Source organism: Rana temporaria, chromosome 6 (assembly GCF_905171775.1).
Source record: "Rana temporaria chromosome 6, aRanTem1.1, whole genome shotgun sequence".
NCBI classification, from domain to species: Eukaryota; Metazoa; Chordata; class Amphibia; order Anura; family Ranidae; genus Rana; species Rana temporaria.
Window position 1 is genome coordinate 128,765,741 of NC_053494.1, and position 24,456 is coordinate 128,790,196.

The window sequence follows — 24,456 nt, forward strand, 5'->3', positions numbered from 1 at the left end:
GGTCCTAAATCGAGAGAAGTCAGCATTCCAGCCCACAAGGCAGTTGGAATATCTCGGCATGAGATTAGACACAGAACAACAAGGGGTGTTCCTACCTCTGAGGAAGGTCAAAGCCATCAAGGAATTAATCCTACTGGTTCTAAGCAAGAAAGAACCGACTATTCGCCTATGTATGAGATTACTAGGCAAGATGGTGGCTACTTTCGAGGCGGTGCCATACGCCCAGAGCCACACTCGCATCCTGCAGGCAGCCATCCTGTCAGCATGGAGCAGAAGGCCACAGGCCTTGGATATCCCGTTGCCTCTCTCATCAAGAGTCCGACAAAGTCTGTGTTGGTGGTTAGACCCTCAGAATCTACTGAAGGGGAGGTCTTTCAGCCCAGTGGCTTGGAAGATAGTGACCACAGACGCCAGCCTGACGGGCTGGGGAGCGATTGTGGATGGTTCCACTCGCCAAGGTATTTGGACAAAGCCAGAGAAGCTTTTACCCATCAACATCTTGGAGCTCAGAGCTGTTCGACTAGCCCTCAGGGCTTGGACGTCGAAATTGCAGGGGCTCCCGGTGAGAATTCAATCAGACAATGCCACGGCAGTGGCATACATAAATCACCAAGGGGGGACCAGGAGTCAGGCCACTCAGAGAGAAGTGAGCTTGATTCTCCTATGGGCAGAGGCTCATGTGCCCTGCATATCGGCAATATTCATTCCCGGAGTGGACAACTTTCAGGCGGACTTCTTAAGCCGCCAGACTCTATGGCCGGGGGAATGGTCTCTGCATCCACAAGTCTTTCAAGCACTCTGCCAAAGATGGGGAGTGCCGGACGTGGATATCATGGCATCGAGACTCAACAAGAAACTAGACAGGTTCATGTCCCGCTCAAGGGATCCGATGGCCTGCGGAACCGATGCGTTGGTTTGCCCTTGGCATCAGTTCAAACTTCTTTATGCGTTTCCCCCGCTCCAGTTACTACCCCGCCTGCTGCGCAGGATCCGGGTGGAGCACATACCAGTCATCCTGGTAGCTCCAGCATGGCCCAGAAGGGCATGGTACTCACTAATCTTAAGGATGGTAGTGGGAGACCCTTGGACTCTTCCTCTACGGCCAGACCTGCTATCGCAAGGTCCGATCCTCCACCCTGCCTTACGGCATCTAAATTTGACGGCCTGGAAGCTGAATCCCTGATTCTCAGGGGTAGAGGTCTGTCTCAGAAAGTAATCTCTACCCTAATCAGAGCCAGGAAACCGGTCTCTAGGGTGATTTATTACAGGGTCTGGAAGGCCTATGTAGGCTGGTGTGAGTCCAAGCGATGGCTTTCTCGCAAATTTACCATCGATAGAGTATTAAGTTTTCTCCAGCTAGGAGTGGATAAAGGATTGGCATTAAGCACAATCAAAGGACAGATTTCTGCTCTGTCAGTGTGGTTTCAGCGGCCGCTGGCCACCCACTCGCTGGTTAAAACCTTCCTTCAAGGGGTCTTACGTATTAGACCTCCAGTTAAATCCCCGCTTTGTCCGTGGGATTTAAATCTTGTTCTGTCAAGTTTACAGAAACAACCGTTTGAGCCGTTGGCTGATATTCCTTTGGTTCTACTGACAAGGAAGTTAGTATTTTTGGTTGCCATAGTTTCCGCAAGAAGAGTTTCGGAGCTGGCAGCCTTATCCTGTAAGGAACCATATCTTGTTTTTCATAAGGACAGGGTCGTTCTCCGCCCTCATCCTTCCTTCCTTCCGAAGGTCATATCCAGTTTTCATTTGAACCAGGATTTGGTATTACCATCCTTCTTCCCTAAACCTACTTCCAGAAAGGAAGGGTTGCTGCATACCTTGGATATTGTCAGGGCCATGAAGGCCTATCTTAAAGCTACAAAGAAGATCCGGAAGACAGATGTGCTGTTCATTCTACCGGATGGGCCCAAGAAGGGGCAGGCAGCTGCAAAGTCCACCATTTCTAGGTGGATTAAGCAATTAATCACTCAGGCCTACGGCTTGAAAGGGTTGCCTCCTCCAGTATCATTAAAGGCTCATTCTACTAGAGCCATGGGCGCCTCCTGGGCAGCACACCACCAGATCTCTATGGCTCAAGTTTGCAAGGCGGCAACCTGGTCTTCTGTCCACACGTTTACAAAATTCTACAAGTTGGACGTAAGAAGGAATACTGATACTGCCTTCGGGCAGGCAGTGCTGCAGGCTGCAGTTTGAGACCCTCGGATTCCGGGGGCTCCTCTTTTTTTGAGTTAAATTTAAAATTTAAGATTATTTTTCTCAAATAAGTTGGATTTATTATGATTTGAGTATATCTCTAAATTAAATCCTTTTGTCTTGGAGATGTTCTCCCTCCCCTCATTGTAAGCATTGCTTTGGGACATCCCATATAGTAATGAATGCCGCTCTGTGTCCCGTGATGTAACGATAAAGAAAAAGAGATTTTTAATACAGCTTACCTGTAAAATCTTTTTCTTGGAGTACATCACGGGACACAGAGCTCCCACCCCTCTTTTGAGGACCATTTTGGGAGGCATACTGCTTGCTACAAAACTGAGGTACTCCTCCTATGGGAGGGGGTTATATAGGGAGGGGCATTTCCTGTTTGAAGATTGCCAGTGTCTACACCTGAAGGTACTCCATATAACCCATATAGTAATGAATGCCGCTCTGTGTCCCGTGATGTACTCCAAGAAAAAGATTTTACAGGTAAGCTGTATTAAAAATCTTTTTCACATGGCTGTTAGAGGCGTGCATGTTTAGCCTATGTGTTCATACACGCATAGGCATTTAGAGGCAGGAAAAACCCCACAGCCAACGCATCCAAAGCAGCTGCACTTTAGCAGAAAAAATACTTGAAACTTTTAAACGTGCGGTAACACTAGAGTTTTTCAGCGTGAATAAATTTCTGTGGCCAGAATACATTATTCTGAATTAACCCCCAAGCGCTTAGATGTGTTGCAAGCATTAAGCATTTTTTCTGACAAAATGCTGCTGCCAGGGGGAAAGACATCTAGGAGAGATGGCAAAATATCCAGTGTGCATAAGGCCTAAAACACGCAGTTGTAAATCAAACAACCATGTACTGTTTGCTAATATTCTTGGTTTTTAATTTTCAGTATGATTGAAAGCAGACCGAAAACCAGCAGCCCTGCCAAAGCACCAGAGCCCAACCTGACGCAGTCAACCCGCACAGCTGATGCAGAAACTCAGAGTGCCAGTAGGTTAAGCTTTTTTTCATATGTATAGCATACCAGATGGTAAAAGCTGGAACCACTCAGTGTTTTTATATACAGAATGTATTTGCTGTAAACATGGCTAACAGATTGGTAAATTTAATTACATTTTCTCATTCTTAATCATGGGATGTGTAGTAACGCAACAGCTGGAGGTAGTTTGAGGATTCCTGCTATAGAACATAAAATTTCTAGACCATTCCCTTTCATTGACTCAATATAATGTACGTTTGCGGAGCTTTCTTTTTGAAGCATGGTGTTCTACAAATGCCAGCAAAATCACATACAGGTGACCATGATAGTCGTGTCTTCTGACCACTCGGCTCGCTTATTTCTGCATGTTGCTGGTTAACGCGGGCATGTAACCCATTAGTTTTGCTCCTATTGCTGCCCCTTCCTCTCTCAATCTGAATTTTACTGTACAGATAATTACCAGAGACTGATACCACATCAGATTCAGGTACGTAGATTAGTTGCAAGTAAATGCATAAAATGATTTTGAGTTAATATAGAACCAAATTAATTTTTTTTTTAAACTGTACGTTCAGATTAAATATAAAAAATGTTTTTTTCTCGTTCATGGAGTTCCACAAAAGAGTCTTTAACCCTTGGGTTACATTGCTGCCTACAGGAGGGCCAGCCCAGTCATCCATGCTCTTTCCCACCATACAGAATCTCCCCATGCTGTTTCAACTTGCAATGACCCACATGGAACTTCGATCTGTTGCTGCTGTTTTCCTACAGTGACCCTGGTCACCTTCGGGTCCTCATTTGTTACTAGCTGTCTGGGTTTAGGAAGTGCCTGAGGCCTTGCCTCCTATCTTTGCCTACTGATGGTGCCTATTGGTGCAGCCTGGAATCCTCCTCTGCTCTTAGACCCATTTTAGACCCCTTTCACATTGAGGGCGTTTTGCAGGCACTATAGCGTTAAAAACAGCGCCTGCAATCAGCCCTTAAACAGCTGCTCTATTCATTCCAGTGTGAAAGCCCGAAGATTGAAATCAATGGGCAGCCGCACCGTACCGCCGGCAATACGCTGATGTAGCGGCACTTTTTTGGGTGGTTTTAACCCTTTCTCGGCCGCTAGCGGGGTTAAAAGCGCCACGCTATCGGCTGCAAATCCGATGGTAAAATGGCGGCGTTTTACCGCTGTTTAACCACCGACGCTTTGGGCAGCACCAGTGTGAAAGGGGTATTGGAGTCTATTCTATCTTTGGATCTCCATGATCATTAAGGATTTTGTGACTGGAACCACCCAGGTATTTGCTGTTTCCGTGCCCTCTTGCAGATTTTAGATTTAATTTTGTCTGTGGCCTTGGCGCCTTCTGGCTCATCAGCCACAGAGACTTTGATTCTTAGTCATTCCAGACTTTGACGAGCTTACCCCTGGGAAGTTGCTCAGAGGTTATGTCTGTAGCATTCAATTTCAACTGTAATTGCTTTGAAGCGTATGGGCCCTTTCACACGGGGCGGATCAGTAATGATCCGCCCTGTGAGCCTCTGTATGCTCTGCCGCTGAGCCGGCGGATGACAGGGACCGCCCTGTGTTTTCTCCAGTCTCCCCTATGGGGGGATCGAATGAACACGGACCGTATGTCCATGTTCATCCGATCCGCAGACAGAAGGAAAAAAGGGTTTTCTTCCGTCTGCAGAATCAGAGCATCGCGGAGGCGGACGAGATCGGGTGTCAGCGGATGTTCATCCGCTGACACCCGCAATCTCATAGGGACCAATGTATGTCCCTTTTTCATCCGCAAACGGATGGATGAAAAAACAGACATACGGTCCGCAGGTGTGAAAGGGGCCTATCATTTCAGTTTTCGCATGTTTGTTATTGCATATGTGTAGGAGACTTTAGCCAAAGTGCAGGGCTGCGGAACCTTTGTGTAAAAAGTGCTTGATCCACACGACTTTCTATGAACCGCATCTTTTCAAGCCAGTGCTTGACAACATCATCATGAATCCTTCTAGTGGCAAGAGCAACCATCTTTCTCAGTGGAACAATGCCTTAGTAGCGTGGATATTGACCTGTGTTTTTATACTTCTAAGTATAGTAAAGTGAAGCAAAGCACCCAGCATAAATTTGTTGATCACCAAACGTAAGATAAATAAAAGTCCGAAATGCAGCACTTAAAGTAAGTGTCCAAAGAGGGAGAGTTGAAGACACCCGTCACCTGCTTCAGTGTGTAAATGACAGCACTCGCCACCACGTGGGAAATCAATCTGCTTATCAGACATCTGAGAGTAATATGCATGTAATAAACACCCAAACTCGCATCTCTGTTAATTAGCTTTGCATGAAATTCAGCCCAGAGGTAGGTCATCAGATAGGATTTACACTCTACGCCCTTCTTTAGGTTCTCACACCAGATGTAAAACGTTCAGTATATCAGCCAAGCGATACCCAATGAAGAAATAAGACAGCCATTAGTGCTGTGATTTACACGCTAATGCCTTGGAAGTAGTCTGTAAATTATTTCCCTTTTTAATCTGTAAAAAAAAAAGTCCTTACATTTCATCATAGGAGTTGATGGTCATTAATACATAGGTTATAAATATAAATGTGGTATTCTACAACATAATACTAAATATTCATGAAAACAATTATGTGACCATCTATGGAACAATAGGAGATATTCCACTAAACCGTGGCGCGGAGTATGTATAAAGTGACAAAATCTGTAAACATCGAACAAGTGGCCACTTGTGCAAATGCAGAATGTATATAAAACCTTTATTGCCCAAGTGCTGACAATAAAAACAGAAGACCAATTTCTTTGTGCAGACTTTATTCAAGAGGTGCTCTTCATGAGGATCCTTAACCTCCCCTTTTAGGTGTTTTTTCACCTTTAATTATCTGACCCCCCCACCACAAAGGTCACATTGTGTTTTGTCTTTCTACATCAATGGGCAGGTAACAAGGCTCCACATCAATCTTCATTTGCAGGAATGGATCCCTTCCTCCCCAGAATGGGTTCACCAGTGTGCAATCCCAGGCTTAAAGAGGTTGTAAATCTTTCTGTGGAAGTTGTACCTGTAGTTAAGCTTAGAATAAGTTTTCCCTATTGGTACTGTAAATATCTCCTAAACGAGCACCGTTTAGCGGATGGTTATGTGGTTTGCGCCAATGTCGTCAGCGCATGCGCTGTGAAGAAACAGCCCTTTGTGCCATTTCTTGACAAGCGAGTGCCTTGACTGGTGGCTCCCGTGCGCATTCGTACGAGTGACGTAACGTGGCTCCGGCCAGTCAGAGCCTGAATCCATGGCCCCAAAAAGGGGCGAACACGGATGTGGCCTGCAGCGGGGACGGCGCGGGCTCTGCAGGTAAGTGTCACATAATGTGCTAGTATGCGATGCATACTAGCACATTATGCTTTTACTTTGCAGGGGCGAAGGAAGTTAAACCCATCAGGGTTTACTTCCTCTTTAAATTAGCAGGTAGAAAACCAAACTCGCACTCCTCAATCGGGTTGTTTCTCCTCTGAAGAAATGGCTATTTCGGCGTGCCCAACATGATGGGTGACGCTTTGGGCCTATTGGGGTCTGCAGCATGTACTGGAGAGTACTTTTTTGTTTTTAGAGTCGTGATAACCCCTTACAGTGTTCCCTTTGTGTGTGGTGTTCTGTGGCAGTGAGTAAAAGGGGTGGGACAGTCAGCCATTTTGTGTCCTGTTCATTTTCTTAGTGTTTTCTTGGCCACACTGCTCAACAACCTTTCTTTATATCTTAGCCATCCTGCCTTCCATGACAACTGAGCAAGTTGACTTCTGTCCATCAGGGCACACCAAATACAGGGGCACATATATTTTTGATAGTTTCGTGAAGAGCCCTTCACACCAAAACACGGTGACGGAAACCCACGATCCGTGCATGCTTCCCATACCATGCAGTTGCAATCTTCAGCAAGCTTCAATGTTAATGATAACCCAAACACAGGTCACAAATGCAGTGCGTATGCCTACTCTGGATCGCATGGTACAGAAGTACCATGTAATCTGGTTGCACTTTTAAAGTAGTACGTGCATTACTTTTGCTACAGTCCGGTATGATTCAGCCCATTCAAAATAAATGGGCTCAAATTGCACATCATTGAACTGCAAGTGAATTGCACAGGAATAGAGTGCCTTTCTGTTCAATGCCTAGAGTGAACTAGCCTGTAGTGGTTTGGCATAAGCCGACACTCCTCAGCTGAGTAGCTGCTTACTGCTGGATTACAGGTATATCATCCCTCAGCAAGCCATGACTTCTCACAGGCAAGTTGGTGAGGAGAAGGACAATTGGGGGGGCCCTCAGATTCCTTCATCAGGTAGAGATGTCCCCTTGCAAAATTTGCCCTGCAATGGCTCCCCTATAGGTCAGATTATCTCTATACCCCTGCCCTTATTTGGTATCTCCACGGTTACAAGGGCACAATCCTCCTCCTTTTGTGTTCAGGGAAATATTCTCTATATCCTGTTCTGCACTGAAACAAGCATTTAAAAAGATGTCACTAGCCTGGAACGTCTGAGATGCAGGCGTAGGCACTACCTCTTTTGCATGAGGAGGACGTGTCAGAGGAAGTTTAGCTAGAGGAGGAGGAAAAAGAAGTGGAAACCATTTATGATCAGGGACCCTCTGTAGATAAGTACTCCAGTAGGGAATCTCAGGGTTTCTGGGTTCTCTGGCACAGAAGGCTACTGTGAGTTTCCTGGTGAATGTGTCACACTAATCTTAAGATACTGCTACTTGAATCTTCTTTCCCTAAGTTTCAGGCTTCTGGCAGCTGCCAAAAAAATCCCAAGTCCTTTTAGAATGCACCTTCTCTGGCAGAAAGTGGTGCATGTTGATTGGATTCATCCAGAGAAGTTGTTTTCAACACCAAAATGTTTTGGTCACCACTACCCCATAAAGTAAAAAATTCCAATTTAAAAAATTGACTTGTTAAATATTTGAATAAGACACCGACAGTCATAGATTAGACATTAGAACTCCTCTTTAGGTTGTCATTCTCCCCTAAGGAAGCTGCATGGCAACCTTTGGTGGTTGATGCAACAGATTGCCAAGGTCTGGGTGAAGAAGGTGCTCTGTTCCAGAGAGTCTGATCTGGAAGATTCTGCCATTTGGTAGCTACGTAAGATATGTCCAGAGTCTTAAGCTTCTTAGATAACTAGAGGAATTCCAAAAGGCAGCTTTCATTATTGGCATTTTCTCTGTCAACTCGAGAATGGTCCTATGGCTTATCTGTTGGTCAATAGAATTTCTCTACATATAGCACATTGAGGGGTTGTCTTTTGAGGGAAGATGCTTATTCAGACCATCCTTGTACGCCTACATCCAGAAGGTGACAGTGGGGAAGAGGATGCTTACCCCATAAAAAGAAAGCAGAGGTTACAGGTAATAACACCTTTATAGTCAAACAGAGTTCAACTACAGGGTCCAAATTAAAGCCCATCTTTCATTCTATCCTAGATTTCAAGGGTCTCAAGATGTTCTTGAAAATTAAAAAGTTAGGGATGGTACATTTCTGGTTGGTGATTGGTTCACATCATTGGGGAGACATGAAAGATGCCTGCCTACCTACCTTGCACATTCTGATTTTCTGGCCCTGAGGAAACAAGGACATTACTTGAACAAGGACACTGTTCTGTGTTCCCTCTGTCTGGCTCACCAAAAGGAAATATCTCTCCATTGTCTGGATGTGATTTGAGCTGTGAGTCACTTGTCCTTTCTTCCTGAAAGAAGTGGCTACCGTAGCTCTTGGACATCCTAAAGGTTAAAGGCTTCCCTTGTCCCTTAGACAAGATAATACATAAAATAGACTTTTATACTCACCATTTTCTAGTATCTAGTCCTCCTGTAGTAAGCAGAATAACCCAAATGATACAGACTTCCTGTATCCTTCAGTGGACTCCAGTGGTGAGTACAAAATCCTGTTTTTTTTTACATTGTTCCTGGTCAGACATGTAGAAAGTATACAAGTCTTTGGCATAGCCAGGAAACGAACCTTTGTAGAATAAGTGCAATGGTGGTAGCTCACTTATTTTACTCAGTACACGTTTATTTAAATCCAGTATGTTTTAATTGTTTTAGTGCTTTTCATCTGCTGATGTTAAAATCTTTGGGTGGCTTGAAAATGCTTTTAAATAGGATCTAGCCTCTTTCTAGTTTACGCTGCAATAAGCATTGCCAGTCTGGTGAGAGCAATAAGCATTGCCAGTCTGGTGAGAGACAAGTAAATCTGATCCAAACCCATGCTGAGGTGCTTTCAGCTGAGCCCTGTTTTTACCTTCTGTTTTGTCCTAGTGACTATTTTTTCTCTGGTAAAGAATGTAGTGAGGGAGCCCAAGTTTTACTAAACTCATAAATTTTTCTTCTGGTAATGTATTGAGCAAACCAGTTTTGCATTTTTAAATAGGCTTTTAATAAAAGCACTGATTTTGTCTTGGTTTCAGGTAAAAAGCCTTCAGGGGTCTTGTCATTCTTTCGTGGCACAGGTGGGAAAAGCCCAGACCTATCTGCGCAGAGAAAAGAAACATTGCGAGGTGCTGACAGTGCCTACTACCAAGTAGGACAGATGGGCAGGGAAGGTGCAGAAAGTCAAGGAGTTGAACCTCAAGGTGTGTTATCCATACACTGTCATGCTCTCTACCTTTCATAGAGCTTTTAAGGTTTTAGGATTTAAAGGGGTTGTAAAGGTTCTATTTTATTTTTTTTCTAAATGGGTTCCTTTAAGCTAGTGCATTGTTGGTTCACTTACCTTTTCCTTCGATTTCCCTTCTAAATGTTTTTTTTTTTGTCTGAATTTCTCACTTGCTGTTTCTCCTCGGTAAGCTTCCCCCATCATCTGAGCGGTGGTTAGTTCAGCCAGAACAGCTTACGGAGGAGGAACAGGAAGTGAGAAATTCAGACAAAGGTAAACAAAGAAAAAAAACATTTAGAAAGGAAATCAAAGGAAAAGGTAAGCGAACCAAAAATGCACTAGATTAAAAAAACTTTTTAGAAAATAAAAAACAAACCTTTACAACCCCTTTAAGGATATTGTTAAAGCTGTTAACAGTTTCCTTTATAGAACAATTCTATGATATTTGTTAAAGGGACCTATAAAGTGTAACTAAAGGCTTTTTTTTAAATAATAAACATATTAATGTTATATTCACCTGCTCTGTTCAGTAGTGTTGCACAGAGTGTGCCCAAACTTCCTCTTCTGGGTTCCCCGCAGGTGAACTTTGCTCACTCCCAAGCTGTGTGTGTCTATGTAGCTGTACTCTAGACGCATACTGCTTCGCCTCGCCCCCTGATTCTTTCTGACCGCATAGGATTGGCAGGAGCCAATGGCTCCTGCTGCTGCCGCCCGTGTCCCTTTGTGAAGAGGAAGACCTGCGAGAAGAGATGCTATTATGCCACAGTACTGGATCGATTGAGGACTTGGGTAAGCATTAAGGTAGTGGTAGTGTAATGTTTTTGCCTTAGAACGGGGTCTCAAACTGGTGCCCCTTAGCTGTTGCAGAACTACAATTCCCATGAGGCATTGCAGGGCTGACATTTACAAGTGTGACTCCCATAGGCAGAGGAATTATGGGACTTGTAGTTCCACAACAGCTAGAGGGCTGCCAGTTTGAGACCTTTGGAACCACTTTATTGATGATATTCTAAAGCCACATATTTGTCAATACAATAACTGTTACCTTTTATCTACGGATTTTAAATATTTTTGTCATGCTAGTAGATTCTAATTTTCAGTTCTCATCTGGGTTCTGTCATTTACAATTTGCTTTGCAGCGTGTTCACCTGTCATTGGTGACAGTTGATTTTTCTTTGGCCTGCTCACCAATATCAAGTAATTTTGCTAGCATCATCAGGTTTAGCCTTGTCTCTGAAGAGCAGGACTGTCATGGCATTGCAGCACCACTCAGGTCTATCTTATTAGCCTATTTTGAGACAGATATTAATGCTACATGGTCTGACAGACTAGCAGTCATTTATATCCCTTAGAGATGATGCACACTACGGTATTGCTCTCCATCTCCTAGAGTCCTTCATGACAGAGCAGATCTTTACAGACTTGTATGCAGAGCTAAACCGTAATTTCTCAACCAGGGGTACATAAACCTCAAAGTTCTTCTTTTGCTTGTTGTAATCAATTCAACACTTGTAAGGGGTTTAGCAAGTAAAATTTATTTTTATTTTTTTCAGCACCAATCTTCATTTTTGATGATATGGAGTATAATATATGTATGTAATTCCTTCTTTTTAATGGTTGGGAAGGGTTTGAACTTAAGACAAGTTTTTATTGCTCTTTTTTCACTTGGGAGTTTCACCAATTCGAGTTGTCTTGGTGACCATTATTAACAGTACTGTAAATGAAGGAAGTTCTAAGAATTTTAGGCGGTTCTTGGAAAAGGAATAGAGAGAAAATCTTCTAGTGGGGGGTACTTGTTTGTGTGACAGCTATCACAGAGGTTAGTTCCTTTCCCTTTTCGCCCAGCTTTAGCATTGCTTTAATAGTCTTTATATCCAGGTGATGGGAAGGACTGGCCAATCTTGTGACCAATGTGATTGGCGGTCACAATGGTTACATAAATGGGAGCCAGTCCTGCCGGCTCCTGATCTTTAGTAGAGACCAAGAGCTGTCTTTGACAACTTGGTCACTGTGCTGGCAATCATGCAATGAGTTCACTCTTGGCACATGAAGCTCTGCCACTTAAGGACGCATATGTGGTGCACATGGGAATTAAAGCCCACCTCTGTTGCTGCACATTATGCATGCTTATTGTGGGTGGCTTGTGGTCAAAGAGATTTCTTCTTTTCCTGTTGTGCCTCCAGAAGAAACATCTCTCTGGCACGCAGACGCTCTCCTAAACTAAAAGATAAATATACATCTTGAACCACCTGAGCACTAACCTTTATATACCCCTTGATTACCAGGACATTTTTAAGTTTTCAGTGCTGAGATTAATGGACAAATACTTGATGAAAAAAAAAAAAAGATGCACCCAAATTAATTGCATTTTATATTCTGTTTTTTGAGGCAGATGGTGCTTTATTTTAGTGGTATTTAATCACTTTTTTTTGTTTTATAAAGGAAAAAATACCACAATTCTGGGTTTGCTCATCTTTACCCTTTCATTTCTTTACCTTTTGAAAAAAACAATCCTTCAGTCATTGGTCCCCAGTGGCACTTTATCTCTTCCCACCCTTCCCCACCCCTTTTAAAGTAAGTTATTCCATCATAATTGGTGATCACTGGCACGTTAAAATGATGCATCACAGCTACTCACAGGCACCCAAATAGGTTTTCTGAACTGTAGTTTAAAAACTGCACCCTGGAAATATACATCCTCCTCCCCGCCATATTTTTTACAATATGCCAATATTTCTCCTCGGTAAGCTTCCCCCATCATCTGAGCGGTGGTTAGTTCAGCCAGAACAGCTTACGGAGGAGGAACAGGAAGTGAGAAATTCAGACAAAGGTAAACAAAGAAAAAAAACATTTAGAAAGGAAATCAAAGGAAAAGGTAAGCGAACCAAAAATGCACTAGATTAAAAAAACTTTTTAGAAAATAAAAAACAAACCTTTACAACCCCTTTAAGGATATTGTTAAAGCTGTTAACAGTTTCCTTTATAGAACAATTCTATGATATTTGTTAAAGGGACCTATAAAGTGTAACTAAAGGCTTTTTTTTAAATAATAAACATATTAATGTTATATTCACCTGCTCTGTTCAGTAGTGTTGCACAGAGTGTGCCCAAACTTCCTCTTCTGGGTTCCCCGCAGGTGAACTTTGCTCACTCCCAAGCTGTGTGTGTCTATGTAGCTGTACTCTAGACGCATACTGCTTCGCCTCGCCCCCTGATTCTTTCTGACCGCATAGGATTGGCAGGAGCCAATGGCTCCTGCTGCTGCCGCCCGTGTCCCTTTGTGAAGAGGAAGACCTGCGAGAAGAGATGCTATTATGCCACAGTACTGGATCGATTGAGGACTTGGGTAAGCATTAAGGTAGTGGTAGTGTAATGTTTTTGTCTCAGTGCTGAGATTAATGGACAAATACTTGATCAAAAAAAAAAAAAGATGCACCCAAATTAATTGCATTTTATATTCTGTTTTTTGAGGCAGATGGTGCTTTATTTTAGTGGTATTTAATCACTTTTTTTTGTTTTATAAAGGAAAAAATACCACAATTCTGGGTTTGCTCATCTTTACCCTTTCATTTCTTTACCTTTTGAAAAAAACAATCCTTCAGTCATTGGTCCCCAGTGGCACTTTATCTCTTCCCACCCTTCCCCACCCCTTTTAAAGTAAGTTATTCCATCATAATTGGTGATCACTGGCACGTTAAAATGATGCATCACAGCTACTCACAGGCACCCAAATAGGTTTTCTGAACTGTAGTTTAAAAACTGCACCCTGGAAATATACATCCTCCTCCCCGCCATATTTTTTACAATATGCCAAGAGGGGCCTCAGTGATGTTTGAGGAAAATGTAAAGAATTGTGAATGAAATATTCTCCAAATCAATGTTTCCGTGTTTATCCATCCATTGCCATGCAGTAAAAAAATATATATATTGGACCGTTTAAAAAAATAAATAAAAATGTTGATACTTCTCTGTTAAAGCTGTAGTAAACGCTATCAATTTTTATTTTCTGTCAATTTTTTATTGAATGTAAAGGGCTTAATACAGCTTGCCATTCAAGCAGTAATGCCATACAAAAGTACAACGATGAGCACATAGTAGGATTTCATAAACAAACATTACACTAAAATGCCACGTGACGTAGAGCTGAACCTCAAACTACAAAAACGCACACACACCATGTGTTAACGCCAACATGCGTAGATAATTTTTTATAAAAGCTCCACGGTACTAGTAGTGCAAAACAATTTATCTGATTTACACAGTTCAGGAGATCATTCTGTAGTATAGAAAAGTAAAGAAAGCGAGGGTAAACAGGGGTTTCAATGTTGGCCACTAGGGTTGTCCCGATACCACTTTTTTAGGACCGAGTACAAGTACCGATACTTTTTTTCATGTAGTCGCCGATACCGAATACCGATACTTTTTTTAAATGTCATGTGACAGTTTTCAAACCACAATACAGACTAAGGATATTTTCTTTAGAATTATGAAGAACTCTAACTCAAGACATTATAAAAGAATAAAAATGAGTAAAAATGAATAAAAATGTTTTATTTGCTTGTCACGCAGTAGTAAAAAACTCAAAGAATTTTCATAGAACATGTTGATAAATACAAAAAAAGTATTCTATTTAGGTATCGGGAGCATTTGCGCGAGTACGAGTACTCCCGCAAATACTCGGTATCGGTCCCGATACCGATACTAGTATTGGTATCTGGACAACCCTATTGGCCACAGCAAGCCAGTTGGCCAGGGGAGCTGCTTGGTACATGCACAGGACATGATCAAGGTTCTGAGTCCTGCGGTAAGTAGTTGTCCACCTATAGTTGCCAAATGTCAGAAACCATGAATCGGACTGAGACAGAAGTGCAGTAAAATCACACTGTTTAATAATAATAATAATAATGCTAAAAGGGTAATAGAGCAAATGTATTCAAAACATAGCCAGAGTTCGGTAACCGGAACTTATAGACAAGCCAGGACGTCATGGGAGCCAGTGATCAGCATACTTCAGAACAGGCCAGGAAATCAGGAAACTGGCGAATCAGCGTAGTGGAACAGCAAGCAGGATCTGGAACCAGAAGGGACGTCGGCCAAGCAAGTCTTTAACAGGCACACAGGAGTAAGTCTCTTGATATGTTGACCAAGGCGATGACAGAGGATCTGGACTGAACAGCAATTTGGGGGATAGATTGGGAGAATTTTAGCAATCATCGCAGGGACTAGGCACCTTGAGCACCTTTTAATTTGCCTCTAGCGGCAGTATATTCACTGTAGAGGACCTGGTGGATTGCCATATTTCAGCCCAATCTTCAGGGTCTAGGATGTCGAGGTTTAAGGGCCCATAAGTCTGCATTCAAAGGCAGTGCAGGAGTAAAGGATGAAGACCGGTATGCATATACAGGTGAAACTCGAAAAATTTGAATATCGTGCAAAAGTTCATTTATTTCACTAATGCAACTTAAAAGGTGAAACTAATATACGATCTAGACTCATTACATGCAAAGCAAAATAGTTCAAGCCGTGATTTGTCATAATTGTGATGATTATGGTTTACAGCTCATGAAAACTCTAAATCCACAATCTCAGAAAATTTGAATATTGTGAAAAGGTGCAATATTCTAGGCTCAAAGTGTCCCACTCTAATCGGCTAATTAAGCCTTAACACCTGAAAAGGGTTCCTGAGCATTTAAATTGTCTCTGAGTCTGGTTCAGTAGGCATCACAATCATGGGAAAGCCTGCTGACCTGACAGTTGTGCAGAAAACCATCATTGACACCTATAAGGAGGGAAAGCCTCAAAAGGTAATTGCAAAAAAAAGTTAGGTGTTCCCAAAGTGCTGTATCAAAGCACATTAATAGAAAGTTATGTGGAAGGGAAAAGTGTGGAAGAAAGGTGCAGGGATGACCGCAGCCTGGAGAGGATTGTTGGGAAAAGGCCATTCAAAAGTGTTGGACTTTCACAAGGAGTGGACTGAGGCTGGAGTCAGTGCATCAAGAGCCACCACACACAGACGGATCCTGGACATGGGCTTCAAACGTTGTATTCCTCTTGTCAAGCCACTCCTGAACAACAAACCACGTTAGAAGCATCTTACCTGGGCTAAAGAAAAACAGACCTGGCTGTTGCTCAGTGATCCAAAGTCCTCTTTTCTGATGAAAGCAAATTTTGCATCTCATTTGGAAACCAAGGACCCAGAGTATGGAGGAAGAATTGAGAGGCACACAGATGCTTGAAGTTTAGTGTGAAGTTTCCACAGTCTGTGTTAATATGGGGAGTCATGTCATCTGCTGGTGTTGGTCCACTGTGCTTCATTAAGTCCAGGGTCAACGCAGTCGTCTACCAGGAGATTTTGGAGCACTTCATGCTTTCTTCCGCAGACGCGCTCTATGTGAATGCTGACTTCATTTTCCAGCAGGACTTGGCACATTCCCAAAAGCACCAAAACCTGGTTCAATGACCGTGGGATTACTGTAATTGGCCAGCAAACTCGCCTGACCTGAATCCCATAGAGAATCTATGGGACATTGCCAAGAGAAAGATGAGAAACAATGCAGAAGAGCTGAAGGCCGCTATTGAAGCATCCTGGTCTTCTATAACACCTGAGCAGTGCCACAGGCTGATAGCTTCCATGCCACACCGCATTGAGGCAGTAATTGCTGCAAAAGGGACCCAAACCAAGTACTGAGTACATATGAATGCTTCTACTTTTCAGAGGTCCGATATTGTTCTATGTACGATCCTTGTTTTATTGATTGCATGTAATATTCTAATTTTCTGAGATTGTGGATTTGGGGTTTTCATGAGCTGTAAACCATAATCATTACAATTATGACAAATCACGGCTTGAACTATCTTGCTTTGCATGTAATGAGTCTAGATCATATATTAGTTTCACCTTTTAAGTTGCATTAGTGAAATAAATGTACTTTTGTTGCACGATATTCAAATTTTTCGAGTTTCACTTGTAGTTTAGAAATTAAACCAGGGGCTCATGGATCGGAATAGCAAACCTGGTTCAAACGAGGTTCCCGATTGTGGGTCTGTTTGGCCCTTATAGGCTGAGTATAAATGTAAGATTTTGAGGTAGTGAAATATCTTAGAATTTGGAAGAACGTTTCGCTCCTGCAAGGAGGCAAATGACTGAAGGAAGAAGGCTGTAGCCAGGTGACAAAAGTGCATGCCAAATGGGGTTCAGTAACGAAGAGGCAGGGGCTACGTGAGCTGAATAGAAGAAAGGATGGCTCAAAAAAGGACAGGAATGTGTGGGAATGTAGCCAGTACGACAGCTTCAGTCTATCCCAGAGCGTCAAATAATTAAGTGTATTGGGATTAGTGGTTTCTGCTTTGAAAAATTGCCAGATCTGGTTGTTGATGGTCATGTGGTTGGCAGCTTCAAAGCTTGGCCAAAGAGGCACTTTGTTGTGCGATACAGGACAATTTGTGTGAGCTGGGCTACCTGATAGTATTTTCTGAAATTTGAGAGGCCAGGCCTCCTGCATTTTCCAACACATTAAACTATTTTATATTGACATGGCTTGGTACGTAGCTAATTAACTGACATCGCAAAATGCAGAAGTAATAAGGCAGGACCTCACCCGGGAAAACTCTTACCCAAACTCCTTTATTTGTTTAGAGTCCTCTTAACTGCCTCCATACGGCCCATCTAAAGGTGAGTGTAGGGAGGACCAACGAGACCTAAGTGAAATCGGATGCATTGGCATTGCAGGGTAACTGGTCTGAAACAGTGTAGTGGGATGGGAAGTCAGAATGATGCCCAAATAGGTAAGACTATGCATCCCCCATTGAAAGGAGAAGCGGATTGTAAATGGTTCAAGGTGCAAGCGATAAGGGTTGTATTTAGCGCCTGGGATTTCTGTTGGTTCACCTCCAGACCAGAAATAGCCATGAATTGGTCTAGGATGCAGAAAAGATTGCGCGTCAAGGTGAGGGATACTGTAAGAAATCACAATATGTTGGCAAATAAGCAAAGCTTATGCTGGTGACCTGTCGCTTCGATACCATGTATATCCGGGTTTAGAGCGGATAAAATTGCACGGGGCTCTATGACATGCACAAAAAGGAGATGGGGATATAGGACATCCGGGTCTCGTTCCTCTTGCTTTAGAAAATCTGCATATTTTGTATAGGCCTGAGACTTTGAGAAAAGGGGAAATATCCACCTCCACCCAAAGCCCCATAGAATATAGTGCAAATATGTCCACGAAAGCGTGTCAAATGCTTTATGCAAATCAAGAGACAGAAAATATGCGGCGGCGGTGTGCTATATACATGTACCTTTTCTCTGAGTAAAGCTGCAAAAGGCAGGAATCCTCTTCCTCCCTGATACTTGCACGTATCGGTGTGCAGCTTCGGTATCCATAGCTATTACTGCTGCAAGAGTCTCGGGACAAAAGAACTGCGGATATAGTAAAGAATTGAAGGAATTGCTGTAGCTAAAAGCAGTGTTTAGTCTTTAAACTTTTTACAGTACAAAGCTGTGAGACCATCTGGGCCTGGGTGTTTGTGGGGCGTCAGAGTTTTTATGGCACCTACAGTTGTGGCCAAAAGTTTTGAGAATGACACAAATATTAGTTTTCACAGTTTGCTGCTAAACTGCTTTTAGCTCTTTGTTTCAGTTGTTTCTGTGATGTAGTGAAATATAATTGCACGCACTTCATAAGTTTCAAAGGCTTTTATCGACAATTACGGTACATGACATTTATGCAAAGAGTCAGTATTTGTGGTGTTGGCCCTTCTTTTTCAGGACCTCTGCAATTTGACTGGACATGCTCTCAATCAACTTCTGGGCCAATTCCTGACTGATAGCAACCCATTCTTTCATAATCACTTTTTGGAGTTTTGTCAGAATTAGTGGGTTTTTGTTTGTCCACCCGCCTCTTGAGGATTGACCACAAGTTCTCAATGGGATTAAGATCTGGGGAGTTTCCAGGCCATGGACCCAAAATGTCAACGTTTTGGTCCCAGAGCCACTTGGTTATCACTTTTGCCTTATGGCACGGTGCTCCATTGTGCTGGAAAGTGCATTGTTCTTTACCAAACTGTTGTTGGATTGTTGGAAGAAGTTGCTGTTGGAGGGTGTTTTGGTACCATTCTTTATTCATGGCTGTGTTTTTGGGCAAAATTGTTAGTGAGCCCACTCCCTTGGATGAGAAGCAACCCCACACATGAATGGTCTCAGGATGCTTTACTGTTGGCATGACACAGGACTGATGGTAGCGCTCACCTTTTCTTCTTCGGACAAGCCTTTTTCCTGATGCCCCAAACAATCGGAAAGAGGCTTCATCTGAGAATATGACTTTTCCCCAGTCCTTGGCAGTCCATTCACCATATTTTCTGCAGAAGATCAATCTGTCCCTGATGGGTTTTTTTGGAGAGAAGTGGCTTCTTTGCTGCCCTTCTTGACACCAGGCAATCTTCCAAAAGTCTTTGCCTCACTGTGCGTGCAGATGCGCTCACATCTGCCTATAGCCATTCCTGAGCAAGCTCTGCACTGGTGGCACTCCGATCCCGCAGCTGAATCCTCTTTAGGAGACGGTCCTGGCGCTTGCTGGGCTTTCTTGACAAATGCAGTGGAATTTTTTTTATGGGATTAAGTTAATTTTCATGGCAAAGAGGAACTTTGCTATTAATTGCAATTCGTCTGATCACTCTTCATAACATTCTGGAGTATATGCAATTTCCCACCCCAAAAACTGAGGCAGCAGACTTTGTGAAAATTTGTATTTGTGTCATTCTCAAAACTTTTGGCCATGGCTGTAGACTTCCTCTTTAGAGAGAAATCTATCTAGCGAATCAAAGTGAGATTGAAACCTTCAAAAACAAAATCCATGTCAGTGGAGGAGAAAGTACTTTTCTCTGAAAAAAGCTGTGAAAGGCAGGCATGTGTTTTTTTTTTTTTCTTTTTTTACTTTATTACAGGTACTTGTATAGTGCCATCAATTTATGCAGCACTTTACATGCTGTATATATTGTACATTCACATCACTCACATTCCGAGAAACTCGCCTTTTTTTAAATGGAACCCCCCAGCACTGAGCTGTCGCTGCTCCTGTCACTCCACCTGGTTTCCGCCTGGGCTAACGCTCTCCAGAAGTTTGGCTGGACTGTGGTGACGTTACTCCCGCACATGCGCACAGAAGTCACAATTGCAGCACGGCACTCTGCGTTTGGGTTCAACTCGTTATACCCTGAATACAGCACTACTGCACATGCATGGGTTATGTCGTCAACTGCAGCTGATGTGAATAACTTTAAATGGCACAAGTTTAGACTATATTTATTGGTACCTACAGGTAAGCGTTTTATATAAACTTACATGTACATACAAGGTAATAAGCATTTACTACCGCTTTAATGCAGTGGCATACTACTTTCACCTGCATTTATTTGTATGCTATGCCGATGCTGTTTAAAGCACCATTTCATGTAAGAGTGTCTTACTGCTTTTATATATATCTTAATAAAAGTGTATATTGCACAATGAAACGCCTTGTTGTATGAGGTCACCATGTGTTTGGACATCTCTGGTCGAGCATGAGAAACACAAGAAAATACATATAAAGGTACTGACAACAGAGGAGTATCAGTAATTGTGCCTTTGTCTTGCAGGTTTCAGTGAGTGTGGTGTTTTATTGCAGGGCAGTGGAAAAATAAAATTGAATATTTATTCATGATTCGTTTATATTTGCATAAATGGACCTGAACTTGCTGCACGTTTAGTTTAAAGCCCTTGTAAAGTCTAAATGTTTCCACCTTAATTCATTCTCTGCCCCACTACCTGTCCTACCCTCTTCTGTCCCTAAACACTTACCTGGCTCTATGTCCCCACTGCCCTCAACTTCCTGCTTTCACAGGTGAAACTGAAGGTAGCAGATCTGTAGGCTCCTGCTGCTGTCAGTCAAACTCCTGTGAGAATGGAGCAACGTCATGGCTTACCGGCGCAGTGTTTCTATAGCGGCACACAGCCTGGCTCGGGAACATGCATGGGTGCTTCCTTACAAAACATCCAATGAAGGCGTTAACTGGACTACACCTTTTAGCAATAGAATCCAAGGGGCCAAGTAATGCCGGCTTCCTGGATATAAATTGACTGTCGCTCCACTTATCTGTAATGGGATAAGGAATGTGTTCCTCTCTAGATTACTAACCTATATCAAAGATTGGACTGAAGGTCCACAAGAATTCATCAGCAAGTTTTACAAAAATATAAATTAACTTTATTGAACATACTATTGGCTTAACCACTTGACAACTGGGCACTTAAACCCCCTTAATAACCAGACCAATTTTCAGCTTTCGGTGCTCTCACATTTTGAATGACAATTACTCAGTCATGCAATACTGTACCAATATGACATTTTCTTCCTTTTTTTCACACAAATGGAGCTTTTCTTTTGGTGGTATTTGATCACCTCCCTGGGTTTTTTTTTTTTGTGCTATAAATGAAAAAAGACCGAAAATTTTGTAAAAAAAAAATGCATTTTTCTTCATGTCTATTATAACATTTAGCAAAAAAGTAATTTTTCTTCATAAATTTGGCAAAAAATTTATACCGCTACATATCTTTGATAAAAAAATAACCCAAATTAGTGGATATTATTTAGTCTGGGTGAAAGTTATAGGGTCTCTACAAGCTATGGTATCAATTTGATCATACCTGATGTACTGACAGCCCATCTCATTTCTTGAGACCCTAACAAGCCAGTAAAGAACAAATACCCCCCCCCCCCCAAATGACCTCTTTTTGGAAAGTAGACATTCCAAGGTAGTGAGTAAGAGGCATAGTTAGTTTTTTGAAGTTGTTGTTTTTTTCCCACAATTCCTTGCAAAATGAAGATTTTTATTTATTTTTTCATATTTTTTCTCACCAAATTGTCATAACAGGTCATTTCTCTTACATGGCATGTATGTCCCACAAATTACACCCCAACATATGAGTATAAGTAAGGTTGGGGTGATGGCGCTGCCTGGTGCACGTCCTAAGACAGTTCCTAACAGCCTGGTACTAGGTTGTTCAGACTAGGTGGTGTCTAGGTGCAACCCGGGTGGCTAAACAGTATCACTGAAATGGCTCAGCAATAAGATATATCTGAGAGCTAAATCAGCAAGAGGTAATAGGTGAAATGACACATATGATGGATGCTCTACGTATTAATATAGCTATCAACTTGTGATAGTAATCACATATAAGAATTACTGTGAGTGCTGATATAAATGCCAGAACTATGGTGAGAGGTAATACACCAATGTCCTACCATAAATGACACATAGATAAACATGTATATAAAAATAACATGAGAAACCTTGAACAGTAAGTAAATAGCAGCAAACAGATAGCAGCACTGCAATATTAAATCCAATGAAAATCCAGCAGCAATAATGGCAGACCAAATCTGCCAGACAAGCTGTGTATGATGGTTAGTCCAGATCCGATGCAACCCAACAAAACATCAGAAGCATCAATGGTATAGCAGTATAATTGGAGTCCAAACAGGTAATGGCATGTGGAGGGGGTGGTCCTAGGTATATGGATACGAGGTGGTCCCGGTGCTCCCCTCGGGGTTCCCCACTCACCAGATGGTGTTCCCCGCTTGGGGTATCAGGCATGTAATACTCGTTCCTGGGATCACTGCTCCTGGCCATACACCAGTAAAGATTGCGGAAGAGGGGCAAGCTGGTATAAAAATTATCCACATAAAGGTGGTATCCCTTTCCAAGGAGTGGATAGATAAGCTCCCAGACCACTTTTTCGCTGGCTCCGATGTATTCTAGGCATTCGGGGGGGATGCAGTTGGGAGTCCTTTCCTTAGTACACCAGGAAGGCGTAGTTGTGCCCCGTGGCTCGGTCACAACGTTTATACAGTTTAACCCCATATTGGGCCCTTTTGCTGGGGATAAACTGATGCCCAGCCTGCCTGAGAATTTTACAAGGGACTCATCCATAGAGATATTCTGTTTGGGGATATATAACTGGGGAAATGTTTCAGAGAAATAATTTAGGAGTGGCCGAATTTTAAATAGTGTGTCAAAAGCTGGGTGATTTCGGGGGGTGGGGGGGGGGTGTTATCATTATAGTGGAGGAATCGCATAATCATTAGGTATCTTGATCTGGGCATAAGGGATGAGAAGACTGGCATGTGGTGGATGGCTTTGGTAGACCAATAGGAGTACACTTGTGTTTTTTTTGTTTTGTTTTTTAGAGATATTAAAAGTTAGGCCTTGAGGTGGACAGCACTGCTCGCGAGGTGGACGGCACTGAGCTGCTGGTAGTAGGCTGCTGCTCCACACCAGAACTCCTTCTTTTTGCGGGCACACGTTTCTCTTCTGAGACTGTATCAGACGCACTGCTTGTAACGGGTTCATAGGCTGAATCCGAATCGCACTGAGACTCAGAGAGCTCCCCGTTGCTCTCATCGGTCATGCATAGACACTGGTAGGCCTCCTCGCTGGTAAAATATTTTTTTGCCATACTGGTGGCTGGTGAGGCTGCACTGAAGAACACTGTAGTGGCACAGGTGGAACTGATAGGCAAAATAATACACTCGCAGTTGTCAGATGTCTCTCCCCTCATGCTGCATCAGTGTGAGGAGAGCATTGAACTTGTAATGACCCCTTGTCTCTGTGCTTTGTTTGCATTTGTGATCACTCTGTCATTGGACGGAGCGATTACCTGGTAAAGGGCTGCTGTTATTGGCCCTTTACCACGATCCGTGTTGCTCCGGGTTCCGTGAACCCGGCGAGCGCGGATGTTCCCATGTGGGCGCGTGGGAACGATTCTCTGGGAGGACGTCCTCCCAGAGTTAAGGAACCGCCCTGTAGCTGTAATTCTGCTATGGGGCGGTGATTAAGTGGTTAATACAAAAATATATACCACTACCATATGCTCAAGACACAGGTAGCTACAACAGACATTCATTTATCCATCCCACATACATGCTATGTGCAAGAAATAAATAGCAGAGACCAGCTGTGGAAGTACTAAAAATCGCAGATCCAGTAGAAATGGTAGCTGAAAATAAGGATCAATGTGATGGTCCCCTGGTCAAAGAGTATTCAGCAATCGATAGTTTGCATGTGTGGATAGGACCTGTCACTCTCCCAGAATGTATGCATAGTTCACTTTACCATTGTCCATATGACGCTGTAATGGAAGTTGTAGTAGAACCACGTCCTGGGAAACTAGCTAACGTACTTGAAGTTACATTCATAGTGGTATTACCATAAGTGACAAAAGCAGCGGGGGAGCATCCCAGTCTCTGCACATTAAACACCGTACTAAACCGCCACAGTGTACAGAGTCCTGTGGTGGCCATGGCTATGTGCAGCAAGGCATATTAGGTGAGGCAACTGACGTAAATAAAATGTCCCCAGCGGGGGAAGAGGTTTCTTGTGTCTCGCCACTCACCGATTTGACCCAGTCTTCACCCACCAGTGCTGGACTCTCCAGCTATCTTCACAGGGGGGGAATGATTCCACACCCTGCGGTCCAAAGAAGCTTGCATGATGGATGAAACGTGTCAACACGACAACATCACATTTGTGATGCCGGACACTGTGTACTTTCTCCCCTGGGAATCCTATGCAGAAGTATCTGAA

General features: G+C 42.9%; 1 protein-coding gene across 2 annotated transcripts in view; it reads left to right on the forward strand.

Annotated features, from left to right (window-relative positions):
* The window catches only part of LOC120943822 (1-phosphatidylinositol 3-phosphate 5-kinase-like), a 136,666-nt gene that overhangs the window by 40,481 nt on the left and 71,729 nt on the right, over nucleotides 1-24,456 (forward strand). Inside the window, exons 7-8 of one of the 2 annotated variants that reach the window (XM_040357371.1) lie at nucleotides 3,102-3,202; nucleotides 9,650-9,814. In XM_040357371.1, coding sequence (XP_040213305.1) covers nucleotides 3,102-3,202; nucleotides 9,650-9,814 — 266 coding nt within the window. The remainder of the gene's footprint in view (nucleotides 1-3,101; nucleotides 3,203-9,649; nucleotides 9,815-24,456) is intronic. The other variant, XM_040357372.1, reaches the window with a different exon arrangement.